Source organism: Borostomias antarcticus, assembly GCF_949987555.1.
Source record: "Borostomias antarcticus genome assembly, chromosome: 19".
Lineage (NCBI taxonomy): Eukaryota > Metazoa > Chordata > Actinopteri > Stomiiformes > Stomiidae > Borostomias > Borostomias antarcticus.
This window is the reverse complement of record NC_140252.1, coordinates 16,273,103-16,298,913: the sequence shown is the minus strand read 5'-3', so window position 1 is coordinate 16,298,913 and position 25,811 is coordinate 16,273,103. Positions and strand designations below refer to the sequence as shown.

At 43.7% G+C, this 25,811-nt stretch overlaps 1 protein-coding gene across 1 annotated transcript; it reads left to right on the top strand.

Annotated features, from left to right (window-relative positions):
• Window positions 1–4,569: 4,569 nt before the first annotated feature.
• On the top strand, window positions 4,570–13,142 carry tbx19 (T-box transcription factor 19; the record flags this gene model as incomplete). The annotated part of the gene is made up of 8 exons (XM_084454024.1): window positions 4,570–4,748; window positions 6,946–7,210; window positions 9,980–10,114; window positions 10,242–10,303; window positions 10,928–10,983; window positions 11,626–11,790; window positions 11,890–12,016; window positions 12,977–13,142. The coding sequence occupies exons 1-8, from the start codon at window positions 4,726–4,728 to the stop codon at window positions 13,140–13,142; spliced, it is 999 nt and encodes a 332-aa protein (XP_084310150.1). The 5' UTR covers window positions 4,570–4,725.
• Window positions 13,143–25,811: the final 12,669 nt, after the last annotated feature.

The following is a 25,811-nucleotide window of genomic DNA, read 5'->3' as shown; positions in this document are numbered from 1 at the left end:
GAACTCTACGGGAAGCGTGTCTGCTTTTTATGTTCCCTAGCGTACGCATGGGCAGGGGTCAACTATTTTCCTTTGACTATACCACTGATATGCTACTAATGGGAACACCTATCAGAAATTGCGCAGAGCAGGTACAAAGGGCTGTGTGTGTGTGTTGGGGGTTGGAGGGGGTCATGGGTTTACCTGAGCTTCCCACCTTTTGATATTTACCTTGTGCCTCTTTCATAGCGCCCCTTTATATGCGTTAAGTCGGTAAAGCCCCTAATCTCCCTTGGCCGCTCAACCTTGATTAAAAAGCCGCCCCCCACCACCACCACCACCATCATCACGGCACAACAGCTGCCAGCGCAAAGGGCCGCCGGCCGCTCAGTCACACTGGCTGCGTGAGGGATCGTGTGTCCTGATGCGCACCTTGCTGACAGAGCGTTCCCTGAAAGGCGCAGGGATTGAGTGTTTTCTAGACAAATGTTGTTTATTTTTGAGGTCGCCACGAATGTAATGAGAGCACTGTAGTGGCTTTCCATTTCATATCAGCTTCAAATAAAGGTCCAGCAGATCAAACGTCTTCCAAAGAAGGAGAAATGAGAAACGGATGGATGGATGAATGGATGGATGGATTGATTCTACAAACTGGACAATAAAAAAGGGACTAATAACAGTAGGTACAGTAGGTAGGTACTAAAAATTATGCAAGACATACCAGTACAACTAATTATACAGCAAGGTCTACAATCTCAAGCTATATCATGTCGGTTAAATCAAATCAGGAATATGCCATGCTAATGAATAATAGGTAAACTGTTAACTGTCCTGTCCAAGAAACATCTGGGCACCAAAACAAACTGTCTTAGCTCGGCCCACGCTGGCTCAGGTCCATGCGTCCAGCCTGAAGAAGAAGATACATGGACAGATCCTCTTATTTCACCGGTTTATTTTTGGCGTCAATGAAACCTGCTAACGTTTCGGCCAGAGGCTCCGAGGAAGGCCTCTGGCCGAAACGTTGGCATGTTTCATTGACGCCAAAAATAAACCGGTGAAATAGAGGATCTGTCCATGTATCTTTTATTGGTGAGTGCTACCATGCATCTTTGATGTCCTTTTTAATGTACAAACAATATTTCAAAAATGGTAAATGGACTGCACTTATACAGCGCTGTTATCCAAAGCACTTTACAATGAAGGCCTCTCAATCACCCATTCACAAACACAACACCATGCAGAAAACAAAAGAACTGGCAGTTCAGAAGAGACAGATGGTCGTAGACCTTCGTACATCTGGTAATGGCTACAAGAAGATCCACAAACGATTGAATAAATCATTGAGCACTGTCAGGGTAGTTATTAAAAAATTCAAGAGATATGGAACTGTTGAAAACATGGGTGGAGGGCGCAAGTGCATGTGGCCCCCCAGGATACTGAGAAGGATGGTGAGAGAAGCAACAAAATCCCCAAGAATCACTGTGAAAGAATTGCAGTTCTTGGTGGCATCTTGGGGTCAGGCGCCACCTCCACAACCACAGGCTCTTGAGAAGGGTTGCCAGAAGATAGCCTTTAATGACCACAAGACAGAAGGAAGTGCTTGGAGTTTGCCAAATGTCATTTAAATTATGACTGGAAGAAGGTGCTCTGGTCAGTTGAGGCCAAAATTGAATGTTTTGGTCAGATACCTGTAGAGCATCGGCATGTTTGGTGTCAAAACAGATGCATACGTAATGAGATATGGTGGTGGTTCAGTGATGTTTTGGGGCTATTTTAATTCTAGAGGTCCAAGGACACTGGCTAAGATTGATAGCATAATAAATTCCACCAAGTATCAGATAATTTTGGCTGACAATCTAGTTGCCTCTGCCAGAAGGCAGGAACTTAGCCTTAGATGGACTTTCCAACAAGACAATAACCCAAAGCATACCTCAAGATCCACACAGAAATGGTTCCCTGACAACAAAATCAATGTCCTGCAATGGCCGTCTCAGTTGCCAGACCACAATCCAATAGGAAACCTATGGGTTTAGTTGAAAAGGGCAGTTGATAAGCACAAACTCAAGAATGTTAAGGATCTTAAAAGGATCTTCCTGGAGTAATGGTCCAAAATCCCTCCAAATGTGTTCCTTAATCTTGTAAAACATTACATGAAAATTATATATGCTGTTATCCTTGCCAGAGGTGGCTGCACTAAGTACTAAATTATATATATATATATATATATATATATAATTCATGTTTTGACGGAACCAACCAAAATGTTTCGATGGAACCAACCAAAATCATAATTATTTCAACATGTTTTTCAACAACCCTCATATATATATATATACAGTATATATATATATGCAGGGGGGAGGGGGCTATCACCATGGCGCCGAGTTCAGTTCACATGGGAAGAAGCTGGTCCTGGGACAGATCCCTGCAGCGCCTCCCAGAGGGGAGGAGGACCATCAGCCTGCGGTTGGGTTAGAGGTGTCCCTGGCGATGCCGTGCGCCCGCCACCGACACCGCTCGTGCTGGACGCGAGATTACTTTTCGCAACCCAGTTTAGCAAGAACACCATAGAGTTTAGGGTTAATGTTAGGGTGAGGGTCAGGTTTAGGGTTAGGGTTAATGTTAGGGTTAGGGTTAGGGTCTTCCTTAACCCTTAACTCAATGGTGTTATTGTAGACGCGTGCTGGACAGCCTCGGTTCCGGGGAGCGGTGTACCGGTGAAGCGCCGGGCAGTTTTCACCACCCTCTGCGGTCTGTTCTGGGTCCGAGGCAGAACAGTTGCTGTTCCAGACCGTGATGCAGCCGGTGAGGATGCTCTCAATGTGCAATCTGATGAGACTGATGGGCTTTCCTCAGCCTCCTGAGGAAGAAGAGACGCTGGTGAGCCTTCTTGACCTGGGTCAAGGTGTTGAGGGCCCAACCTCGATGATGGACATGCAGAAACTTGTGAAGCTGTGACACGCTCAACCTCCATGCCGTTGATGTTGACAATCAGCTGTAGATCATTTTAACACATGATATTATCAAACAGCCGCAGCGAAGGATCAGAGATGATTGATTTAACTAGATCTAGGCTATGAACCCAGAAAATGACAGCTGGCGTTTTTAAGTGACTAAGATTAAAAGGCTACCATTAGGCATAATGGCTGCTTGACCAATTTATAATTATCATCAACTATTTGAATAGGCGTGTTATTACAGGCAGATATAACAGTGGACTTCATGGGAAATACGGAACCGCCGTCTCATGTTTCCGTCCAGGTGGTTGATGTTGTCCAGTCATGCAAGTACAGGATTTAGGAGTGCACCTGGACATCAGGCTAGAATGGGCCAGAAACACAGAGGTGATGTACAAGAAGAGACAGAACCGCGCGATTTCCTGAGGAGGTCAATGCTGAACGTGTTCTACCAGTCTGTTGTAGTGAGCCCCATCTTCTTTGTGATTGTTCGCTGGGGCAGCAGTATCAAGGCAGCGGACACCAACAGGATGGACAAGCTGATCAGGAGAGAGGGCTCTGTCCTGGTGGTCAGCCTGGACTACAATATACAGCCAGATGCCTGGTATCACAAGGAGAAAACACATGAGCCAAACTATATCCTAGGAAAAGCAGGTTTTGAGTGAAAATAGATAGAACCCTATTCAGGACACACATTTTGAGTTCTAAAGAACTTAGAACCCTGTAAAAGGAGCTGTTTGTAACCCACGTTTAACAAATGCCCCCCCCCCCCACACACACACACAATTACAAACGTGTGTGTGTGTGGGGGGGGGCATTTGTTAAACGTGGGTTACAAACAGCTCCTTTTACAGGGTTCTAAGTTCTTTAGAACCCAAAACACAAAAACGACGTAGCACGTTTTTCTAGAGAGTGACAAGAAAGACAAGTCCAACTCCATCGTTCCTCTGACGCAAGCCAGCACGTATTCGCTGTCCATGGTGCTGAAGAGAAGGTGCAACCGTGCAAAATAGCCTTGTATGTGCTGCTTGGATTCGTTGTGCATGACCAGTAGTCGTCTCAACAGGCTAATGGATCATCGCGTTTTTTCAGTCCAGCTGTAGACTTTTGCTTAAGCAGACTGCGCACGGAACAAAGTGGGGAAAAAAAAAACTTTTAGTCGAGTTGGCAAAGTTAGCAAATAGTGAGCGAATCTCTCTCTCTACCCCCCACCTTTCTCTCTCTCTCTATCTCTCTCTCTCTCTCTCTCTCTCTCTCTCTCTCTCTGTCTCTATGCCTCTCCTTCAGATGGATGTCAGCGCCCATCACTTTAACGCTCCTACCATATCTATCATGACCGTGCTGTTAAGCCGTTCTTTAGGACATTGTACAGCTTGAATTAATTTCGTTCAAATGAAATTCACGAAACTAACGAAATGTCTCAGTTATAAGTGTTTTAGTGCACCGTATCCTTGTAGATCTGGTCTAGTCTGTTAGGCTACATTTTTGAGTTTCTTCCGATAGGACCACAGATTAATTCTTAATCTAGAGGAGCAGACTCGGTTTTGAGATGAAGGTTGAGGGTGTTGCGGACCGTAGCGCCAGGACAGGGTCTGGAGCCGACGGTAGGGACGTCAACAGCAGCAGCGGATCCGGTCCCACCGGTGAGTGCTGCATCTCGCGGCTGTTGAGCGTGGTGGAGAACGAGCTGCAGGCGGGACGCGAGAAGGGGGATCCCACAGAAAAGCAGCTGAAAGTGACCCTGGAGGAAGCGGAGCTCTGGCGGAAGTTTAAGGAGGTCACCAACGAGATGATCGTCACCAAGAGCGGCAGGTGCGTGCGACTGAAGACCGATAAACTGATCAAGTTAATTTCAGAGTTTAAATCAATAAATATAGTTTAGATAAATAGAGCCTAGCATATTGTTTTCTGAGAAGATAACTAATTCAGATGCTAACAGTTTCTTTGAGGCAAAGTTATTCTTCCCTAAGCCCTCCTGCATCCTAGGCCAATATGTAGGCTAGCCTAATTAAAATTTCCGTTAGGCTATTTTGTGGTATTTAAGCCTAAAATAGACAACTAGGCTATAGGCCTATATTAGGATAATAGGTTAGCATTTGACACACAGTCATTGATGCATATCTATTTTATCTTGACATCTTTATGTTGAAATCGTGTTGCATACTGTACCACCCTTGGTCATACAGTACATGCAGGTTGTAATAAATGGCATGTAATCCTAATTATGAAATAGATTTTACTATTCGCCCATGTTTCTTTAGGCTATGGAATTCTGCCAATATTATGTACAGTAATTAGCAAGAGTTGAAAAGAGTACAAGGCTCTCAATACTCTTAAGGAGGCCTTTTTTTTTCTTTTTTCTTTTTTTAAATCTCTGACAACTATTTTATGAGAGGGCATTTAAGACAGGCCATGTATTGGTTGTAGGCTTAAGGTTGGCTATAGGCATTATTTTTTATTTTTTATCCAATAGCATGCTTTTTTTTTTTTTTTTTATCCTGCCGCGCGTGCTCGGTTAAAATGTATTAGACAAAAGATATATTGCACTGACCAAACAATACCAATTTAAGCCAGTAACTCACACTGACTAAAATCAGGATCTGAAGTGCTGCTGGTAATGCTTTTTGTCCATCACCCTTTATTAATGTGATTATATTTGCACCGCTAATCGGTAATTTCAAAATTTTCTGAGGCCGCTTTTGATTTAGGCCTATTGACCCTCTCACACGCAGAGGGGCTGCCTGACCTGGTTGGTCGGGGCATCGGATGGGTATTCGCGTCCATTCGTCAGCCACTCACTTCAAAAACTGTTATTTTTGGTCAACTTAATTTCGATCAATTATTCTGTGTGTATATATTTACATACATGTTTAACTTAAGGCCTACTTGTGGGCACACAAATGTCCCCACAAGTAGGCTATTAGTTAAACAAAAGGGAGACTTTTTGGAAGGTCCTAGCAACCTCACAAAGTTTAATAGGTTTTAGGGCTTGGGTTTCAATTAGCTATGGTTATGGGGTTAGGGTAGAGAGACAATAGGCCTATTTAAAGCAATACATCGTGATATTTGGACCTTTACAAATATGTCTGGTGCTAATTCTCCAATTAGATTTACTAAAAGTAAGCTGAATCGTCCAAACAGTCTACTCAGAAAGATAATACATTGACATTTATTAAGCCTACCATTTAAAACTCGCGACCCCGGGATGGGCATTCAGTCGAAGTGCGCATGCGCAACGTGTGCTTAAACAACACAGTAGTAGCTAACTATTCCGGAGTCTATAGGGAGGGAAAGTAATCTCATCGCCCCCTAGTGGTAGCGTTCAATGAATGGGATTTCTCATAGACACGTCTTTTGAAAAATCATATCTTGGTCGCCACCGAAAAGTTAGTAGAATGCCTTAAATGGCAAATACTTGGAGACAAACTGTATTGATTCTGGTGATCATAGTTGATTTTCAATCACAATCCGAATTATGAAAATATTTTTCTGAAATTCCATTGACTTTGACTGGAGGAATGGAGCTATTTCGAAAATTTGAAAGAAGGCGAAATACTGTTTGAAATTCTCACGGTTAGTAGGTTATTACTGTAAAGACACTCACAAGTTTTTGTTTTGATAACTTCACTGAAATGGCTTCGTAGTAATTATTAGAAAATCCGGTCTATGGGAGTTTACATTGAAACTCCTCTCCTCTCTCTAGGGGCACATGTTTTCACTTTCCCTCCCTATGGATATCATGCGTTTTTTGAGTGTAACCTCAGACAAAATTGTCAACTCGTTACAATCCGCCGAGATCTTCAAGAATCAGTCTACTTCGGTGGAGTGTGCGGATTTGAACGTCGGGCCCCAGGTTACTCTGAGTGTATAGAGCATAGCCAGTTATCATATTCTGTATCCCACCGTCACACACAGTCCTCAGTAACTAACAATTGTGTGTGCTGTATGTGCTTTGTGTGTGTGTGTGTGTGTGTGTGTGTGTGTGTGTGTGCGCGTGTGTGTGCTTCAGGAGGATGTTCCCGGTGTTGAAGGTCAGTGTGTCAGGACTGGACCCCAACGCCATGTACTCCTTCCTGCTGGACTTCCTGCCTGCGGACCATCACAGGTGGAAGTACATTAACGGGGAGTGGGTCACCGCCGGTAAGCCGGAGTCTCACAGCAGTGGCTGTGTGTACATCCACCCCGACTCGCCCAACTTCGGAGCCCACTGGATGAAGGCGCCAGTCTCCTTCAGCAAGGTCAAACTCACCAATAAGCTCAACGGAGGAGGGCAGGTAGAGCTCACTACACACACACACGCACACACAGACACACACACACGCACACGCACACGCACACGCACACACACACACACACGCACACACACACACACTTACCTGTAGATATAAAGTGGACAGGAGGGTCTTTGGTTAGAACTTAGGATCGAGTTAGGGTTCAGAATGAAACCAAGCAAAATACTTCAGTCTTTAGACAATAGATAAGAGGTACACTTTACAGAATTTTGGTAGGATGGATTGTGTTTGGTGATCTAACCCAAAATCCTAACAACCCTAACCCTATAAAAGTGACTGTTACTGTTCAGTAATACATCATCCAAACAATATTTCGACCATGAAAAACTGGCTAAAACCCACCATGATACACTGAACACTGTGCTGTGAAATCGGAAAGGAAATAGAAAAAATGCGCATCTAATTACAAGGCTCCTAGACACTGGACAAAGAAAAGACTAACTTCTTTTCTGAAATCTATGCAGTATTTAGGTTCATTTAAAAATGCTCTAATCACTTACACCACAACAGACTGCTCCTGTCCACTGTCACTATTTCTTGTTGTTACAGTATAACACGGATGTGCGTGTTTAGATTTATTATGTATTAGATTAGATTCATTTATTATTTATTAATATTTATTTACCCAGTTTCCCCACACAGAGATTATTAAAGTATCTATCGCTGTGTGCATGGTGTATGAGTAGGTGTGTATTTGTCCTTTTATAATTAGTGTAATTGTAACTTTCACCTAGTCTGTTATTGGTTGCATTTGTTGTTGTATCTTATGTCATGTATATTTTTTGTTCTTTGTCAGGACCCCCTCGAAAACGAGATGGCACATCATGGGGTTTTATCCTGAAAATAAAACAAAATAAAATCACAAAATTGTTATTTTCAGGATTTGCCAAAGAGGAAATAACCACAGTTCATGGTTCACCACAGTACAGATGTTTCATAAAGAGCTCCACTCCGTTGTAAGCACTTTGAGATAAGAAGGGCTCATTACCAATACCATAGAAAACAACACTAATTATCCTGCCCCTTGAGAATTACAGGTCCTTTCGTCAGAGCTCAGTCTTCATAGCCCACGTCTTTTATTTTTTCTCCTATTTGTTTTCCTGTAACCTAACGTCAAGAGTGCACATGTTATTTGTGCCCTGCTTAGCGCCTTACTCTTCGCACACTTCACCCCAATGCCCCCTGTCTCCAGGGGAACAAGATAAACAGCTCTTAATAGGTTTAATGCACTTCCTGGTAAGAGCCTCCCACTCCAGTGGGCCCTCCAGGGGCACGCATGCATGCACACACACACACACGCACGCAAGCATGCACACGCACACACACACACATACACACACATACTGTACACACACACACACACCACTACATCTTTCAGCCAAAACATATTGGTAGTTATGAGAACCCCTTCACCCAAACACACGCACATGCACAACACACACACACACACACACACACACACACACACACACACACACACACACACACACACACACATATGTGCCCGCCTCTCTGGCAATGTGGTGTTGGCATTGCGTCCAGTAAATGAGAGCCGAAGCATAATGAAATAATTACAGTGGTTAGTTGTGCATTATGGTAATTACCTTTTTTTTTTTTTCTACTATGCGAAATTAATTTATCCATCAGCCCTTCAGATGTTTTATAGAGAGCCAAAGGGAGGCAACAACAGCATATTCAAAAAGCCCACACATACTCGAACTAATGTAGTCTGGTTTGCACCACACACACACACGCACACACACGCACACACACAAGCGCACACACGTGGTCGTGCAGGCTCTCTGGGCAGGTGGCCCTCTCTGGTTGTTGTCAGTGTGAAAGGTGAAGCTAAGCTCTCAATTAGAATGGAAAACAGTTTGTTTTGTCCTCATTCCGAGGGCTGTAATTGGTTAATTGGCATAGTTAGAGACAGAGAGAGACCGAGAGAGACAGAGGGAGGGAGAGAGAGGGGGAGGCATGGGAACTGTGAGAAAGACCGACGGTAGGTATCGATGCAGAGCAGACTGAAATGGTGATATGTGGTTGTGAATGCTATACATCTTCCTATGGTAAATGGTAATGGTAAATGAACTGCACTTATATAATGCTTTTATCCAAAGCGCTTTACAATGAAGGCCTCTGGTTCACCCATTCACACACACATTCACACACCAATGGCGGCAGCTGCCATGCAAGGCGCTAGCCTGCTCATTGGGAGCAATTTGGCGTTCAGTGTCTTGCCCAAGGACATTTCGACAGGTAGTCAGGAGGAGCCGGAATTCGAACCGCCGACCCTACGGTCATTGGACGACCCGCTCTACCTCCTGAGCTATACAGCCGCCCCCTATACATTTTCCTATACCGTCCTGTTCACCTCAATATACCGCTTCAGTCCACATTTGTCCTTTCATGACCACTTCTAATTCTACATCTGTCTAATTCTACATCCCATCCCCCTCTCTCTGTCTCTCTCTGTCTCTCCCTGTCTCTCTGTCTCTCTCTGTCTCTCCCTGTCTCTCTCTGTCTCCCCCTGTCTCTCTCTGTCTCTCCCTGTCTCTCTCTGTCTCTCCCTGTCTCTCTCTGTCTCCCCCTGTCTCTCTCTGTCTCTCCCTGTCTCTCTGTCTCTCTCTGTCTCTCCCTGTCTGTCTCTCTCTCTCTGTCTCTCCCTGTCTCTCTCTGTCTCTCCCTGTCTCTCCCTGTCTCTCTCTCTCTCTCTCTCTCTCTCTGTGTCTCTCTCTGTCTCTCTCTCAGATAATGCTGAATTCCCTTCATAAGTATGAACCTCAGCTCCATATTGTCCGGGTTGGTGGCAGCCACAGAATGGTCACCAACATCTCCTTCAATGAAACACAGTTTATCGCCGTCACGGCATACCAGAATGAAGAGGTGAAGTGCACACGCACACGCACACACACACTCACGCACGCACTCACACACAAACTACCAAAACAACCAGCTAGCCAACCAAACCTTGCATCGTTCGAGAATTGTTCCTATCTCTTTCTTACTGCAGATCACTGCCCTGAAGATCAAATACAATCCCTTTGCCAAGGCTTTTCTGGATGCTAAAGAGAGGTGAGCTCATTGTGCATGTCAGACATGTCATTCATTTACCAGGGATGAAATAAACGTCTTTTTAGATTTTCCACAGAGCACTTAAACCTGATCTGCTCATCCCTGGAAGAGAGGCGAAGGTTTCCAGCAGTCTCATTCACCATGTCCCATTTGGCTCCGTCTCAGTGTCGTCACTTTGCTATTGTATCACTCGCTACGTGATCTAGCATTAGAATTTCTCACCGAGATATGACTGCGAGTTAGCGTTAGCGCCCGAAACCTCAGGCGATTAGCACGTCATTATTAACTGTTCAAACCTCGGGAGTTCGGCACTCCGTGACTCTCATTGGAGTGGTTGTGTGAAATGTGTGGGAGAAACTGGAGCTCACACACACACACACACACACACACACACACACACACACACACACACACACACACACACTAGCTGTTTACACATACTTGATAACACACTTAGCAACAGGTCTTTCGGTTGTCACACTCTAATTGTGTGCTTCCTTGATTTGGCTTTGCTATTCGGACTGGTGAAATTAATTGATTTGTGTAGATTTTGTTTGTCTAGAGGGACACACAAACACACACACAAGCGTTTTTTTTTTTTTAATAATGTACATTTGTCACTAGGAATCACCCCAAGAGTCTGTTTGATTCAGCATCTGAGAGTGATGTGGGGATCCACTGTGAGTAGAACGACTTCACTTGTCTCACTGCTGTAACACTATAACCTTCACCTGTCTCACTGCTGTAACACTATAACCTTCACCTGTCTCACTGCTGTAACACTATAACCTTCACCTGTCTCACTGCTGTAACACTATAACCTTCACCTGTCTCACTGCTGTAACACTATAACCTTCACCTGTCTCACTGCTGTAACACTATAACCTTCACCTGTCTCACTGCTGTAACACTATAACCTTCACCTGTCTCACTGCGATAACACCAACAACCTACGACTTCACCTGTCTCACCTGTCATTTATCTGAGTGTATGTATGTATGTATGTATGTATGTATGTATGTATGTATGTATGTATGTATGTATGTATGTATGTTGGGACTGGGTCCACACGCCACAAAAACAGCTTCTTTCCCATGCCATCAGTCTCATTAACAAAGCTTGTTAATGCAGTTTTTTGTACTGCATTTGCACTGTCCTGTCCTGCACATGTTAAGGCACATGTTGTCTGTGTGCCTTAACCCTAGTCAAATGTGTACCATCTACTGTACATGACAAATAAAACAGATCTTTAATCTTGAATGTATGTATATATGTATGTGTGTGTGTGTTTGTGTGCGTGCGTGTGTACTCTCTCCTCCCAGGTGGCTGGTTCCTATCCAACCCAGACTCGCTGTGTCCACCGGGGGGAGCCAGTTTCCCTTACAGCCGGGGCCTGCCCCTGGGCCCGCATCACGGGTATAAACACTACCCGCCCCGCCCGGCCCCCTACACCCCCTCCTACCTGCCCCACCGCTCACACTCCTCAGGTAAACCACACCGTCCCGGTCGACAGTGTGTCTGTCTCTGTCTGTCTCTGTTACTCCTATCACTTCTCCCTCCCTCTGCCCACGTCTCTCCCCCCGCAGTCTCTCTCTCCGAGGGTCTGCAGGTGTTGTCGGGTGCCGAGGGATGGTCCGGCGTCTCCCCACCTCATCACTCGTCAGCCTTGTCCGTTAACGCCCCCCCATCCCCTCCGACCACCAGCTACACCAGGTAAACTACTACCCTGACCCCATCATCCCACAGACCCTAACCCTATCAGGAAATGTATATTAAAGAAGTTAATTTAGATTAAGTGTACGTACATGCAGTATCATTAAAGGGCAGGTTTGGAATTTAGCATTATAAGCCATGTTATGAGGTTATTTACGATCATATACAACTATTAACGATATAAAAGTTTCGTCAAACGGTGCACTGTTATAGCATTGTTGCCGCTAACACACTCAGTGGATCCATAGGTCAGGTTTTTTCCTGTATAGAGGATTTTTTGGCGCCCCCCCCCCCCCCCCCCAAAGAGATTTTAGCCAGGGCCAAAGGAAAATCACTAGTGCCAAAATGCTAAAAGTTGAGAATGAAAATAGCAATTCAAATCCTCTCCAAATGTGTTTGATACCTTATTTCAAGTGCAGCCCATCCCTCCTTCTTGCATTGTCCATGGTTTGGACCACTAGTAATCAAGATCATTAATATGTCTTCATATCCATTTTGTGTCATGTCGGGAAATTTCTGCGATTGTGAAAAGGCTACTCGGTATAAAACTGAGGTTTCCCCAAAAAATTGTGTGCACGTCACCCCCCAAAGACCCATTCTGATCCAGGAAAAACCCTGCAGATGCATAGACAAAAACCTCAAAAACACCATAAACTCTCGTTTATGGCAAAGACAGGAAGCGGTCACTGGTGTCCATTGTTGTTCTGCCCAAAAAATCGCCACAAAAGAGAGTTTATGGTGTTTTTGAGGGATTTTGTCTATGCACCTATGGATCCATTGAGTGTGTTAGCTGCGACGGGCTATATCTCAAGAGTGCACTGTTTGACGAAACTTTGACATCAGTCGTTGTACTGTATATGATCATAATTAACCTTATAACATGGCTTATAATGCTAAATTGCGAACCTGTCCTTTAACACTGTGTGTGTGTCTGTGTCTGTGTGCGCGTGTGTTTCTCAGTCAGTACCCATGCCTGTGGACGGTGGGACGCCCTGATGGAAGTCCCAACCCATCTCCTTGTGCTCAGCTTCATGGACCAATCACCAGCGACAGCCATACACAACCCCTCAATCAGGTCCGGCTGGGCGGGGCTGGATGGCCACCTGTCTCCGCCCACACCCTCTGAAGAATGTTGCGATTGTCCGATGCAGCTTTCGAATCCAACTGTAACAGCCCTAATTATAATGATAATTCAGACCCAATAAACCTTTGAATGTGCCCCTATTTTTCAAATGTACAATTCCTTCCTCCCTTGAGAAGTCACTGTTCTTTTGTGCCTGTAGCCTAGATCCTGACCGCAGTACATTTATTTAACATTTTAGTCATTTATCCAAAGCAACTTACAATAAGTACATTTGTCTAGTAAGTACATTTGTCTAGTACTGTACATAGGCTGTACATCCCAGTAGATGCTCGCAGAGATGTCCTTCAGGAGGACAGGAAGGAAGCAGACAGGAAGGAGGCAGGCATTTCAAGGGTTCTTAAAGGGGCCTGTGTGTTTGTGTGGAAGTACAGATTGTCTGCAGCCTAGGTGCATGCAATTTTAAGTGAGTCGGTGGATGAGTGAGTGTATGTGCATTTGTGATTTCTTTGTGGCAGTTGTAACTGGAAAATTGGATCCTCAACCAGCTTTGTAGTTCAGTTTGATTACTAATTTCATTCATGGCAAAGGGTGTATCCCTGTAGCCTGCATACACTGTAGGTATTGTTGTTCAGTCTGTGCTGGGGACAGAGTATGAAGACCTAGTTCAGATGAATCAGCTGCAAGTTGGAACCAACATACTGTATCCACAGTGATCTCAGCCCTCATGTGTAGCCTACCTTCCGACCAGAGAGTTTCTAGGTAATTCAACTGATCTGGAACCATATGTCACTTTTAAAAAACACATTCTTCGTGCCTATGTTTACAAGAAAACTACTATGTATGTAAAATGTCAGAAGTGAAATCTAATGTGTGTGCCTTTAGGCTATTTGCTGTCATGATGCCCTTGTGTGATTTCTGTTTTCTGTAGCACCATGCTGAAAAATAAACTAGACCTATTGTAGCCTACTACAGGTAGGCTATCTGTCTAGGTGATCCAAAATAAAATAAAAAAATCACAAAATCAGTTTTGTGGATATCAGAAGTAGGCTTAAAAGGTGTAATGACAATGCTGACATATGACAGTTAATCCTAGCCCTGGTCGATGTCGAAATACTTTTCGGGGCTATACGTTCTATTAACATGGGATACCCCGGTATCTACTGCCCTGCCAGGGACTATTCATTGCGCCAATGCGCCGTAGATTTTTTTCACCCAGTCTACTTTACCGCATCTACAGACAATATTATTTCGTTGCTCACCAAAGTGAAGGCGTTTTTCGAAAGATGAATATTACATATCCATCGCCTGGCTTCACGACCCTGATCACGTGATCTTGTTCCACGATCAATACTGACTTTCTCAGGGAGGTGCAGAGTTTATATCCTGGCTTCAGGCCAGGTATCACATGACAAACAAATTTGCATACAAAGAATGTTCATTAACACACAGATATGGTCACAAACGGTCAACTAGTCTTCTTGAATGGTCAATGGGTCAGATGAGCTCTGCCCCCCTCCGGACACGGGGGCCACTTGGGTCCTTCCTGGGATCCCATTACACTGTAGAACTGTAGGCTACTGTAGGACTGTAGGCTACTGAAGGACTGTAGGCTACTGACTTCAAAGGCGACCATTTGCTATCTTATTGACTAAGGGACAAAGGAATGCTGACTCAGACCTGCAACTCACATGTTAAACTCCTTAATTGAACACAGTTCCAACTAAAGTGAAGTTTATTCATTATTCTAATAAAATGATTACTACATGAGAGTAATACAGATGTGATTTATATAATACAGGATAAAAAAATATACTACATCTCTTTCATTCTTAATCTTTTTTCTTTTTTAGGCCTACAGAAAATGTAAAATAAATGGTAAAACTACATGGTGCTGTTTATTCCTCACCCAGTGCTTTCAGATGTTAGATTCCAGGAGGTATAATACGTTGGATGGCTGCTGATGCACGTTTGCTTCGATTTCATATAGCCTATCCTCCCCCCGACAGAGGGCACTAACACCACCTTTACCAGCATCTATTTCAGCGGCACGGAAGACGTAGGTAAGGAATGGATTCTCTTTTACAGACTTGTGTCTGAATCACAGAATGTGGTAAAATAATATTGGCAATGTTAGGTAGGACAGCTAAAAACACATCCACACATGCGATGCGTTGCACACAGGGGTGTAGTGGTGAGAAAAGAAGTGGGTATACTGTGACTAAAGTTCAAGTTCACTTTATTTGTTGTCCCTATAGGGCGCTTTTGTTGACAGCACACGTAAGTCATACACGTAGGCATAGCATAGCCTACTGTAAACAAGTAGGCATAGCATACTGTAGCAGAAACAGTAACAGTTTTTACATTAGTGGTGTTTAAATAAGTCGGTATGGATAGGCTAAAGAAGTGGGTATATGAATGGGGATGTGAATGGGACTAACGTTCCCTTGTTTTTCAACTTCTATGCTTTATTGTCATGACAAGAAATGTCAAGTATTGCTAGAGCAAAACATATACAATGACAATGACATAAAACAAAATCAAGAATATAAAAGAAACATAAATATAGATTTATACGTCGATAACGATGACTGTTACTTTAGAATTAGACCTCCGGTTTAGAAAGGGTGCCAGCCTACCACAAGGAGGAGCCCTCGTCACAGCATATGCCTGACTCTCAGCCTTCCAGAAAACCCTAAACCACTCCTGTGTGGTTTTCATTGGCAGGAATACAGGAAGATTTTCCTCTGACAAAATGTAATCTAGGCTATCTATCTATCTATCTATCTATCTATCTATCTATCTATCTATCTATCTATCTATCTATCTGTCTATCTGTCTATCTGTCTGTCTGTCTGTCTGTCTGTCTGTCTGTCTGTCTGTCTGTCTGTTTGGATATCTATCTATTTTGATATCTATTTATTAATCTAATCTAAATAGTATCTATTTATTAATCTAATCTAAATAGTATCTAATGCTATGTTAGTCATTCTAGAGTGGTCCAGAATAAATCAACCCTGTACCCAAACATGAAAAATAACTTTAAAATGATATGCTTATGAAGTTGGTCTATATGAAATGTCAGTTTCCTATCTCACTCCTTCACACATTCCTTGGCAACAACATAGCACTAGCAGGAACAACAGAAAGTAGTTTTTGGTGAGGAGAGAGAGAGCGAGAGAGAAAGAGCAGTTTAAATAGAGTTGACAGTCTCTATCCTCTAACCGTGGGGCCATGCGCTCAGTCTCCAGACCTGTTATTAGCCAGTCGGTCAGGACAGGGGAGGGTGTCGCCATTGCTGCAGCGTGCTGTCAGTGTCCTTGGTAACCTTTCAGTCGCCAGGACGCTGTCGTTCACTCTGGGTCCTTAGCAGAATGAGTGGTTAGGAGGGCTAGCATTTATAGGCTATAGCCTATGTATGTTTTGGATAAAAGTGCTGACTTGATAACAAAATAGAATATAAAATAGAACTGTGCTATGTGTGCAGCTTTTGATTAGGACCTTCTGCCAACTGACAAAATAGTATTCTTAGATACCCACAGTGGCAGTTAGTACATCAACAAACACTGAGATTATTAATTCGTTATGAGTATGTCATATATTATTTGGACAGAAATGCAGTACCACTAGAAGGAAGTGGAGGGTGTCTTGTTTCCGACTGGAGGACTATTCTTGTATGAAGCTTTGGCTGACAGACTACAGTATAATTGCTACTGTAGTAACAGCCTTTTGTAACAGCCCTCATACCATTCCCTTTACTGTATATCAGCAAACACAAACATAATCTGTTGTCATTGTGGTCTTTATACTCAAGAAATCATGTTCATTTTAGGTGGTTAAAAATTAGATATGAGACATTGAGATCCTCTATTTTAACATAACAAATATTGTTTAACAACAATAGAGTAAATTCATGGTAAAATTATTTTCATGTTAATTAGCAGTTGTGCTCCTCATTTTCACTGAACTGCCCTGTGTTGACCTGTGCTCAGGAAGACCATCCACTTCAATTCAGATCTCAATGGGAGAGTGGCGACAACAATTTTCCTCTGTGCTTCCTGCATTGGTAAGGAATGTGGTGCAGTGCTGTCTGGGTGAATCCAGCTCTGAGGCTACCTGGTGAGAGAGAGAGAGAACAAGAAGAGAGAACAAGAAAGAGAGAGAGAAGACACATACTGACAGCCGTGTCCGACTGGCAAAGCGAAAATGCAGAGTAACCTTGTAAAGGGACTTGTAATTAATAACTTCACACTTCTTTAATTCCATCTATATTCATGAGCACCTGGTCTCGCGGACCTGGGAGCACACGGACGTCACCAGACCGCAGACCAATTCCAGAACTATGTACTGGGGAGCACGCAGACGCCACACGCAGTCCACAGAAATAGATTGGAATTCAGGGATGCGGGATGCGGTCTGCTGTCTCAACCAGCACTATGGCTTTGTTGATGCTATCTTCCCAGGGGTGGCCATTTGTTGTATAACAAAAGGGCTACTTCTACTGACGACAGTGACCTTTGTAAGCATATCTGATTGAATTTATTGAGTTATATCAGCCATCTGAGGACCAGGTAGCCGAGAGACCAAAGTGTTGCATCATGAGAACAATCCTCCTCTCTTCTATTGTCATAAAGTGTGTGTGTGTTATGAAAGTATTTATATACTTGGTTTAAGGTAGATTTCAAAGAACACGCGATGTGGTCGATTCAAGCTGGTTTCAAACAAGAGACAATAGTTTTATTCTGTTACGATTTGCAAAAAGGACTCGAGAACAGGAAGTGTATCCAAGTCAAGAGTACTGGGACTCTGTCGTGCAGTCTCTTTTATAACTTCGTATAGAGGGAGGTGACGTGCACTCAGACAAAGGGTAAAGGGGAGTGACGTCACAGACCAAATGTTCTATCTAAACAGAGATTCTCTGGGAACGGAGGAATAGGCAGTATCACAAAGGTTGTAAAACAACAAACTGAGTGAAACTCAGAAAACATTAATTTGTGTGTGTGTGTGTGTGTGTGTGGGTGGGTGGGTGTGTGGATGGGGAATGGACAGCTAAAATGGCACGGGAAGACATTCAAGATGTGAACCCGGATGAGGCCAGTGATCTGGTGTCTTGTGTCTTTAGACAGTCTAATTCCCCCACCAGGCTCCCTGGCAGCTTAGCAGCAGGAACACCCGTGCTGTTTTCATGCCTGACTGAGAGCCACTTGCGATGAATGCATCTTCTCACTCACCTCTCTCCAGGAGCATAAACCTATCGAGCAAACACCAGGCAGTCTACACACACACACACACACACACACACACACACACACACACACACACACACACACACACACACACACACACACACACACACACACACACATACATACACATCATGCAGTCAACACAATGCCAAAACCTTTTACTGCCTGTAACGGCTGAGGACATTAGTTTCTGGTTATTTTACGGTCTAGTGCTGGGAGTCTTGATGCTGTTATGAACTGCTGTTACAACCACACAGTTATTCAAATTTGGTGTTTGGCTCCTTTGAATGTTTACTAGACTTGCAATGATGGACAGGAGTGACAGGTGGACACCTCTGAGCGACGCCCTCTGGCTGAGCTGTAATAGGGGTCATTATCCGCTGGGAAACATCCAGGTGAAACTTTCCACATTACAGAGGTTATTGGTTACCATGGACATGTGAAGGAAGAAACTGAGCCTTCACTCTCTGTGTTTAAAATGTATCACGTTTAGTTCTGTGGTTCAAAGAACTTATGTTTTACATAAAAATCACACCCAGGTGCTGAAGTAAGCAGTTTATGGGCAATCTCTACTGTCTCCTAGTGCTGGTGTGCAGCGGTTATGACGACTCCTGATCTCCTGGTCTAAATCTCATGCTACAAACGGAGGGACACACACGGACAGACACACATATATAAGATTTGTTGCATACTGTAAAGATATTTAGGTTTGTTTACTGTAAAGATATTAAGATGTCTGTTTGTTTACTATAAATATATTTAGATTTTTTGCATACTGTAAATATATTTAGATTTGTTTGTTTACTATAAAGATATTTATTTTTGTTTGTTATAAAGATATTTAGATTTGTTTACTGTAAATATATTTAGACTTGTTTGTTTACTATAAAGATATTTAGATGTATTTGTTTACTATAAGATATTTAGATGTGTTTGTTTTCTTTAAATATATTTAGATTTGTTGCTTTTTTTTCTCTTTAAGATATTTAGATTTATTTGTTTATTATAAAGATATTTAGATTTGCTTGTTGTTTACTGTAAGATCACATCAAGCATCCTCAAACAGTTTTGCCTTTTGCCTCAGAATGTTTTTGAAAACATCAAACGGTGTTCTAAAGCTGTCACTAACAGTGCCGTCGTATAGAGGGGAAAGGGGTAAACGGTTAAGGACCCAATCCAAGTAGGGCCCAAAAACCCCCGGTAGCCTATTATATTATTTGTCCCTCTTTCTAAATGATTATGCATATAGAGCTAATATTAATACTAATGCATCAGCAAGTTAAAATAAAGTCACCAAGCATGCAATATTGCTTTATTTTCCGAGTAATAACCCCTTTCAGAAATAATAATGGTTTGCTCTATGGTTCCTGCCTCTAGAATTTGCGCGCATAAAGTTATTGCTCTCAAACTGCAGCAGCTGTGCCAGCTAGCCTTGTTAGTTAGCTAGCACTAGGTAATTGAGAAGGGATTCAAGGGGAAATGCCAAAACACAAATCTCGACACCAAAAGAGAGTGGAGAGAGAGGCCAGGAGCAGCAGACCAGGAGCCCAAAACTGATTTCTTTTCAAAGAAAGGTAAGAGTATTAAGCTAGTTAGCTGTACAGGCTAGGCATAACTTAACTTGCTGTCAGCGGTATAACTTAAATAATAGCCTGACAAGGCTAACATTACTAAATTCATTTTTCCATTCTTACATGAGTGTTTTAAACTAAACTGATATGTTGGCCTTACATGAGGCTTGTTAGCTAACATTAAGCTGGGGCTTGCCCTCATTACAATAATAAAGTGAAGCTGTTTGCCTTGAGCGATGATATTGATAAGCTATTCCGGTATTGTCTTTTTTAGTGTTAATTCCAAGACTTGGTAGGTTAGCTCTTCATCAGTTGCTCCATAAAACACAACCTTCAATGTGCACAAAGCAATATGAAATTAAATAACTAAACCTTTATGTGCTGCTACTCCAGAATCATCTGTGGCCTCTGACCCAGACCCCCACCCCAAGCACTCCAAAGATGCTATTGATGGTGAGTGAGGTAGACTTGAATTACTAGTGAACTGCTTTAAATTGACTGATTGATTACTTACACATTAGTGACTCTCAGCTCTTTTGATTCTGTAAATTACAGAATTGCAGTGTAATGAATGCAAACATTTAGGCTAGATTTATTTTTATTTAAGTATAAGTGTCACTGTCCTTGCTGTCTACAGAGCCAGGTCCCTCGACTCAACAATCACAAAGCAAGGCTACTACAGATAGTGGAGGGCATAGTGAAGTGGATGCTTTTGATGGTGAGTGAGTGAGTGAGTGAGGGAGGGAGGTAGACACTGGTTGGCTATTTTGACTTATTAGTGAACTGCTGTACCACTGTCAATTACTTACACATTAGCGACCGTCTCGGCTCTTTCAATTCTGTAATGAATGGCAAAATGTAGGCTAAATTTACTTAGAAGTCTTCTTAAGTCACTGTCCTTGCTGTCTACAGAGCCAGGCCCCTCGACCCAACAATCACAACGCATATTGAATCCCTCCACTAACCTCTGCAGTTCAGTTGGTCTGAGACAAGGAGGCAGTGGCCTTGCAGGCATCTCCTCAGCCTCCTCTCCTCCAGCTCCACACAGGAAGTTATTAGTGGGGCTCTTACCCTGTCGCAGATGGTCATTTAACACATCGGTGGCAGCCGCAAATTAACCAGGAGGTCCAGTCTGTATCTCCATGCTGGGCTTGGCTAAACGCAATTGTTCACTCAGCCGTCACTCGCACACTTGCATTCAGAAAAGTGGAGGGAGTCGCCTTAGGTGCGTACCTCGACAGCCCTAAATAATGGTCTGTTTTTAGTTTGCACTTAGGCCTTCACAAACTGTTGTACTCGACTCAAAAGAAATTGCTTTGAACTTTGACATATCCGGTATAGAGAGGTTATTGTTGTCAGCTCCACTCCTTGGCCTCGAAGACTGCTGTTGCTCACAAAATGGCACAGGTGATTGACTATTTTCTCACTTTATAGACACTCCGTTCCGTGGTCTCGGAGGAGAACACTATCTTTCCTCTCCTGTCAAAATTTGTAATACAGTCATATTTGCTCTGTGGAGTTGCTGCAGCCTCTGGGCATGAATGAGGTTTCGCCGGTGATAAAATGGACAAAGCCATGTTGACAACGTCAAACGACTGTGACCAAAGCCCGTGAGTCAGTATCTCTCTCTTTCCTTTCTGGGAAACAGACATGGGCCTACCGTTTGCCTGATATCAGACAGAACTGTCAAGTCATTACACTGTGCTTCCCGCAACTCTGCGGGGTGGGCGGATTCAAACGTCTGTTAAGATCTCCTTTACTCGCGTCTCCCTGGTAACGGTTGCCCGGCGAAGGTCCCTGCTATCTTTGTAGCTGCCTCCACCGAGGAAGGAATTGGGAAAGAATATGACCTGTCCCCCCCTCTGCGTCTTATCACAAGCCCTGAGTGGACCGGGCTGAAGCGCTGAGATTATAGCCAGTCGGTTCTGGAGAGAGAGAGATCAGGAATGGATCGATCTGGATTGAAGGGATACCTTCCCCTCCATCCGTCCTGCACTTACCGTGTTGTTCCCTCATAGCGTTATGGGTTCCCCAGACTCCTTTTGAGAACAGGAGTGATGTGTGTGTGTGTGCGTGTGTGTGTGTGCGAGTGCGTGTGTGTGTCTGAGTGCAAGACATCTGAAAAATGTAGAAGTATCGTAAAGGGATGAAAAATGAAGATGCGGGTTCGTTTCCTGTATCAACATCTGTGCATATATTTCCATATCATTTAGTGATGACGTCTAACACGCCACTTACACACCATTTGTTAATAGCTAATTATGTACAAATGGTTTATTAATGCTTGTAAATGATAGTTATAGTGCAGCCAAGTGACACATTTGTGGGAGGGGTGGAGGAGGAGGGGAGGGGGAGGGTATTCCTGGCAAGGCTGCGTCTCTTAAGCCCAGCTCCTGGAAGCAGGGACCTCCCTGTGGTGACTGGCTGTCGCCTCTGCAGATGGAGGGCTGGGCCCACAGGAAGGGCATAAACTGTCAGAAACACCCTGGGAGTGAGGCAGGAGGATACAAACACACACCCCTTGCTGCTCTACTCAGGGGGGCAAAATTAACTCTATTTACCAGCCAGTGGCTGGTAAAAGATCTGTCTGGCTGGTAAAATCCAAAACAAAAGGTTATGTTTTGAACCCTGCTAGCAGTCAATTACTTATTACTATTATATGCACACTACTATAGTTTTGATTGAGGATCGCATATGAGACCAAGATGCTAAATAGTAATAATAGCAAAATGCAATTTTAAAAGCAATTTAATATTTTTGGTTAGTAAACTGTCATTTAGCCAAAAAGTTAGTTTTGGACCCTGGCTCTGCTCCACCACACCCTCCCCTCCAAATGCACTCCTGCAGTATCCGCCCCCCTCCCCTCACCCCAAACGCAGGAGGGGGTGGGGTGGGGGGGGGGGAGAGCGGCAGTGAATCAGACAGGACCGGCAGCAGTTGAATCTCCATCTGTGTGGGCGCCATCAGGAAGAGAGCCAAACAAGCATCAATGCGTGGTGCCTTCCCCCCTTCCCTCCGCGAGGCCGATCCCCGGCGCCCAGCCATGTTGTGATACAACTGTCCCCCCCGGGAGAGGAGTGACCTCGTCAGTGATGCTGATTTAAGACGACGAGGACTCATTTATCACCAGTCAGGCGACGTGAGACTCCCACGTGCCGACAGATATGGCAGATGACAACGAATGAGTCTCCCTGGTAGCTTTCATGTCCCTGGTAGCTTTCATGTCACCAACAGCCAATAATAACCTCCGCGGGGACGCTGCGACCAATTACAATAAAAAACGCATTACCCCTATGGAGATTAAAAGACCATATGTTCTTTGTCCACTGAATTAGTTCTTGCTTTAAATAAAAATGCTGCTCTTAGTAGAAACCATAAGGAATCTGCGCAGGAGCATGTGTTGGATGTCCTAGCTGCTGGGTGGTGGCTCTCTGACCTTTAACCCCTACTATGCTCAAAGCATGAGGGATCCGAGGGTCGCAGATGATGAGGGAGCCCAATGTGGTGTACACACAGACACACACACACACATTTAAATACTTTATTTGATTCCACAAATTATATTACAATAGCAGGTAATCAATTCAAGAACACCAAGGATACACATACGTCTCCTCCACACGGCTAAGCTGCCTACTGTATGACAGCTGAAACAGAGCACACGCACACACACACACACGTATCATGTACTGTAGGGGTAAAGTTTGTAAAGAAAGTAAAGTTTGATTTGATCATGTGTCTGTCCTGTCCCCTATATTCGTAGAAATAAGTTCCACACGTCTTAGTAGAATGGGAGTCTCACATCCAGGCATGCTCCTCTTCATCATCAGAGATCTGAGTAACTTTCAACCATTACAAACGCTACCCAGATGGGCAGCGTCTTCACGGCACGACACGAGCAGGGTTCAGTCAGCCTCGCTGCGAAGATCAGCCCAACAGGCCGCGGAGTGGGGCGCTCTCTGGTGATCCTAACCGCACAAGTCCTAATAGGCAGCCGCCATTGTTACCACACCTCCTCGTGTCGTTCAGTCCCTGTCAGAGATGTGAGGGACGGAGGGTGGCTTTAGGACACACACTCCGGTGTGATGTCACTTCCTCTTACTGAGGGCTGTACCGACGACGACTGAGACGTACAATCAGTCCACTTAACTCCAGACAAATGGACTTGTTGTAAGTCGCTTTGGATAAAAGCCTCTGCTAGATAAATAAAATGTTAAAGGACATGGCCAAGATTTTGGGAAATATGCTTGTTTTCCATCTTCCAGTATCTTTTTGATACTATTGACAGAAGTTATTGACATAAGTTACAGAGCAGATCCTTTGAAATGTGATCCCTACGCCTGGTTCTAAAAAAATAGTTCTGGGTATTTCTGCTTAGAAAACGAAAATGTTAATTAAAAATTTTGATCACTCAACGTGGTAAATAGACACATTAAACACTAAAGAGAATGGTTTTGGAGTTGTATTGGGGGGTTATTTCGTGACATTTGGAAAGTAGGCCTGGTACCAGTGAATGCCGCTAAGCTAGGCTAATCGGTCCAGGTCTCGCCACTCCATATTGCACGTACAGAGTTGAAAATGCTTCATACTGCTTGTCTAACCCCAGGGAAGATGGAAAACAAGCGTATTTCCCCAAATCCTGGCCATGTCCTTTAAGACAAAAATGTAAATGTGTTGGGTGCTTTGTATGGTGCATTTCTCTGAAATGGCTCATTTGAGCCAGTGAAGCTGGAGATGACACTGATTGTGTAATGTCAAATATGTGACATTGTAGAAAGTGTTTTTCAAAGGAAAGGCGCAAGACCAACTCTTAAATGGCAGCAAGGACGCAGTAGAAATCCAAGCTTCACATTCCACATCCGGTCACGCCGCACTGCTTCAAGGGCTGAATAATATTAATAATTAAATAATAGGGCAGCTTTTGCAGTTGCAATTTTATTTTCCACAAACATCCCTGGCATTTCCATTTCCAGCGTTATTGTGAGAGGATAAAAGGTTTCTTCTTCTGGCCAGCTGTACATATTGATAGCAGGAGGGGGAGAAGCACTCTGTACCGCTGGTAAGACACCTCCTTTTTTCCCTGTTCCTCTTGGTAACATGTGTGAGAAGATAGGAAGGTCAATATTCTCACTCCGAGAAGTGACTCCAGAGAGATTTCTTTGTGCGCATGTCCAGATTATGCTTCTCATTCTAGAAAAAGAGAAACGTATCTACTTTCTTGAGAGGAGAAAAACCCTTTGCTGTGGGAGATATCCTCTTGTGTTCTCCTGCTTGTAGCGTACAGTGACTATGTCCCAACATGCTATGTACTATTCAACACACACACACACACACACACACACACACACACACACACGCACGCATATAGGGGGTGATTACATTTTCAAGTAGAAATGAAACCTCAGATAGTATCTGACTTACAAGTTTTCAATTTGTTGGCAGAATTTGTATGATAAACATTTTTAGGGCACCAGTCGGCCTACTGTATGTTACTCATGTGCTTGTGACAGAAGGGTGTTTTCATTTTGCATTGCAACTGTTACATTGTGACATACTCATTTGCTGTGGACATCTTGTGACCATTTCCAGTAGATTAGATGAAAATGATGGCGCCCTTATCCTGGCAGAGCCTGTGTTCAATGAAGCAATAATGGCCTGTAAAAGGAAAGAGAGGCTGTGTGACATTGTGTGTGTGTGTGTGTGTGTGTGTGTGTTTATTGCATGGCAAGGCTATGAAATGTTCCTTTTTCTCTTATCCCCCTGGCATTTGGTAGCATCTGCGGCCCTCTATACTCCATATGCCTAGTGCCTCTCAGCCTCCCTCCATCACTTATTCATCCTGATTATGAATTAACTATCTGCCATCACTCTCTGCACTGTCATAGCCTGCTATCTTA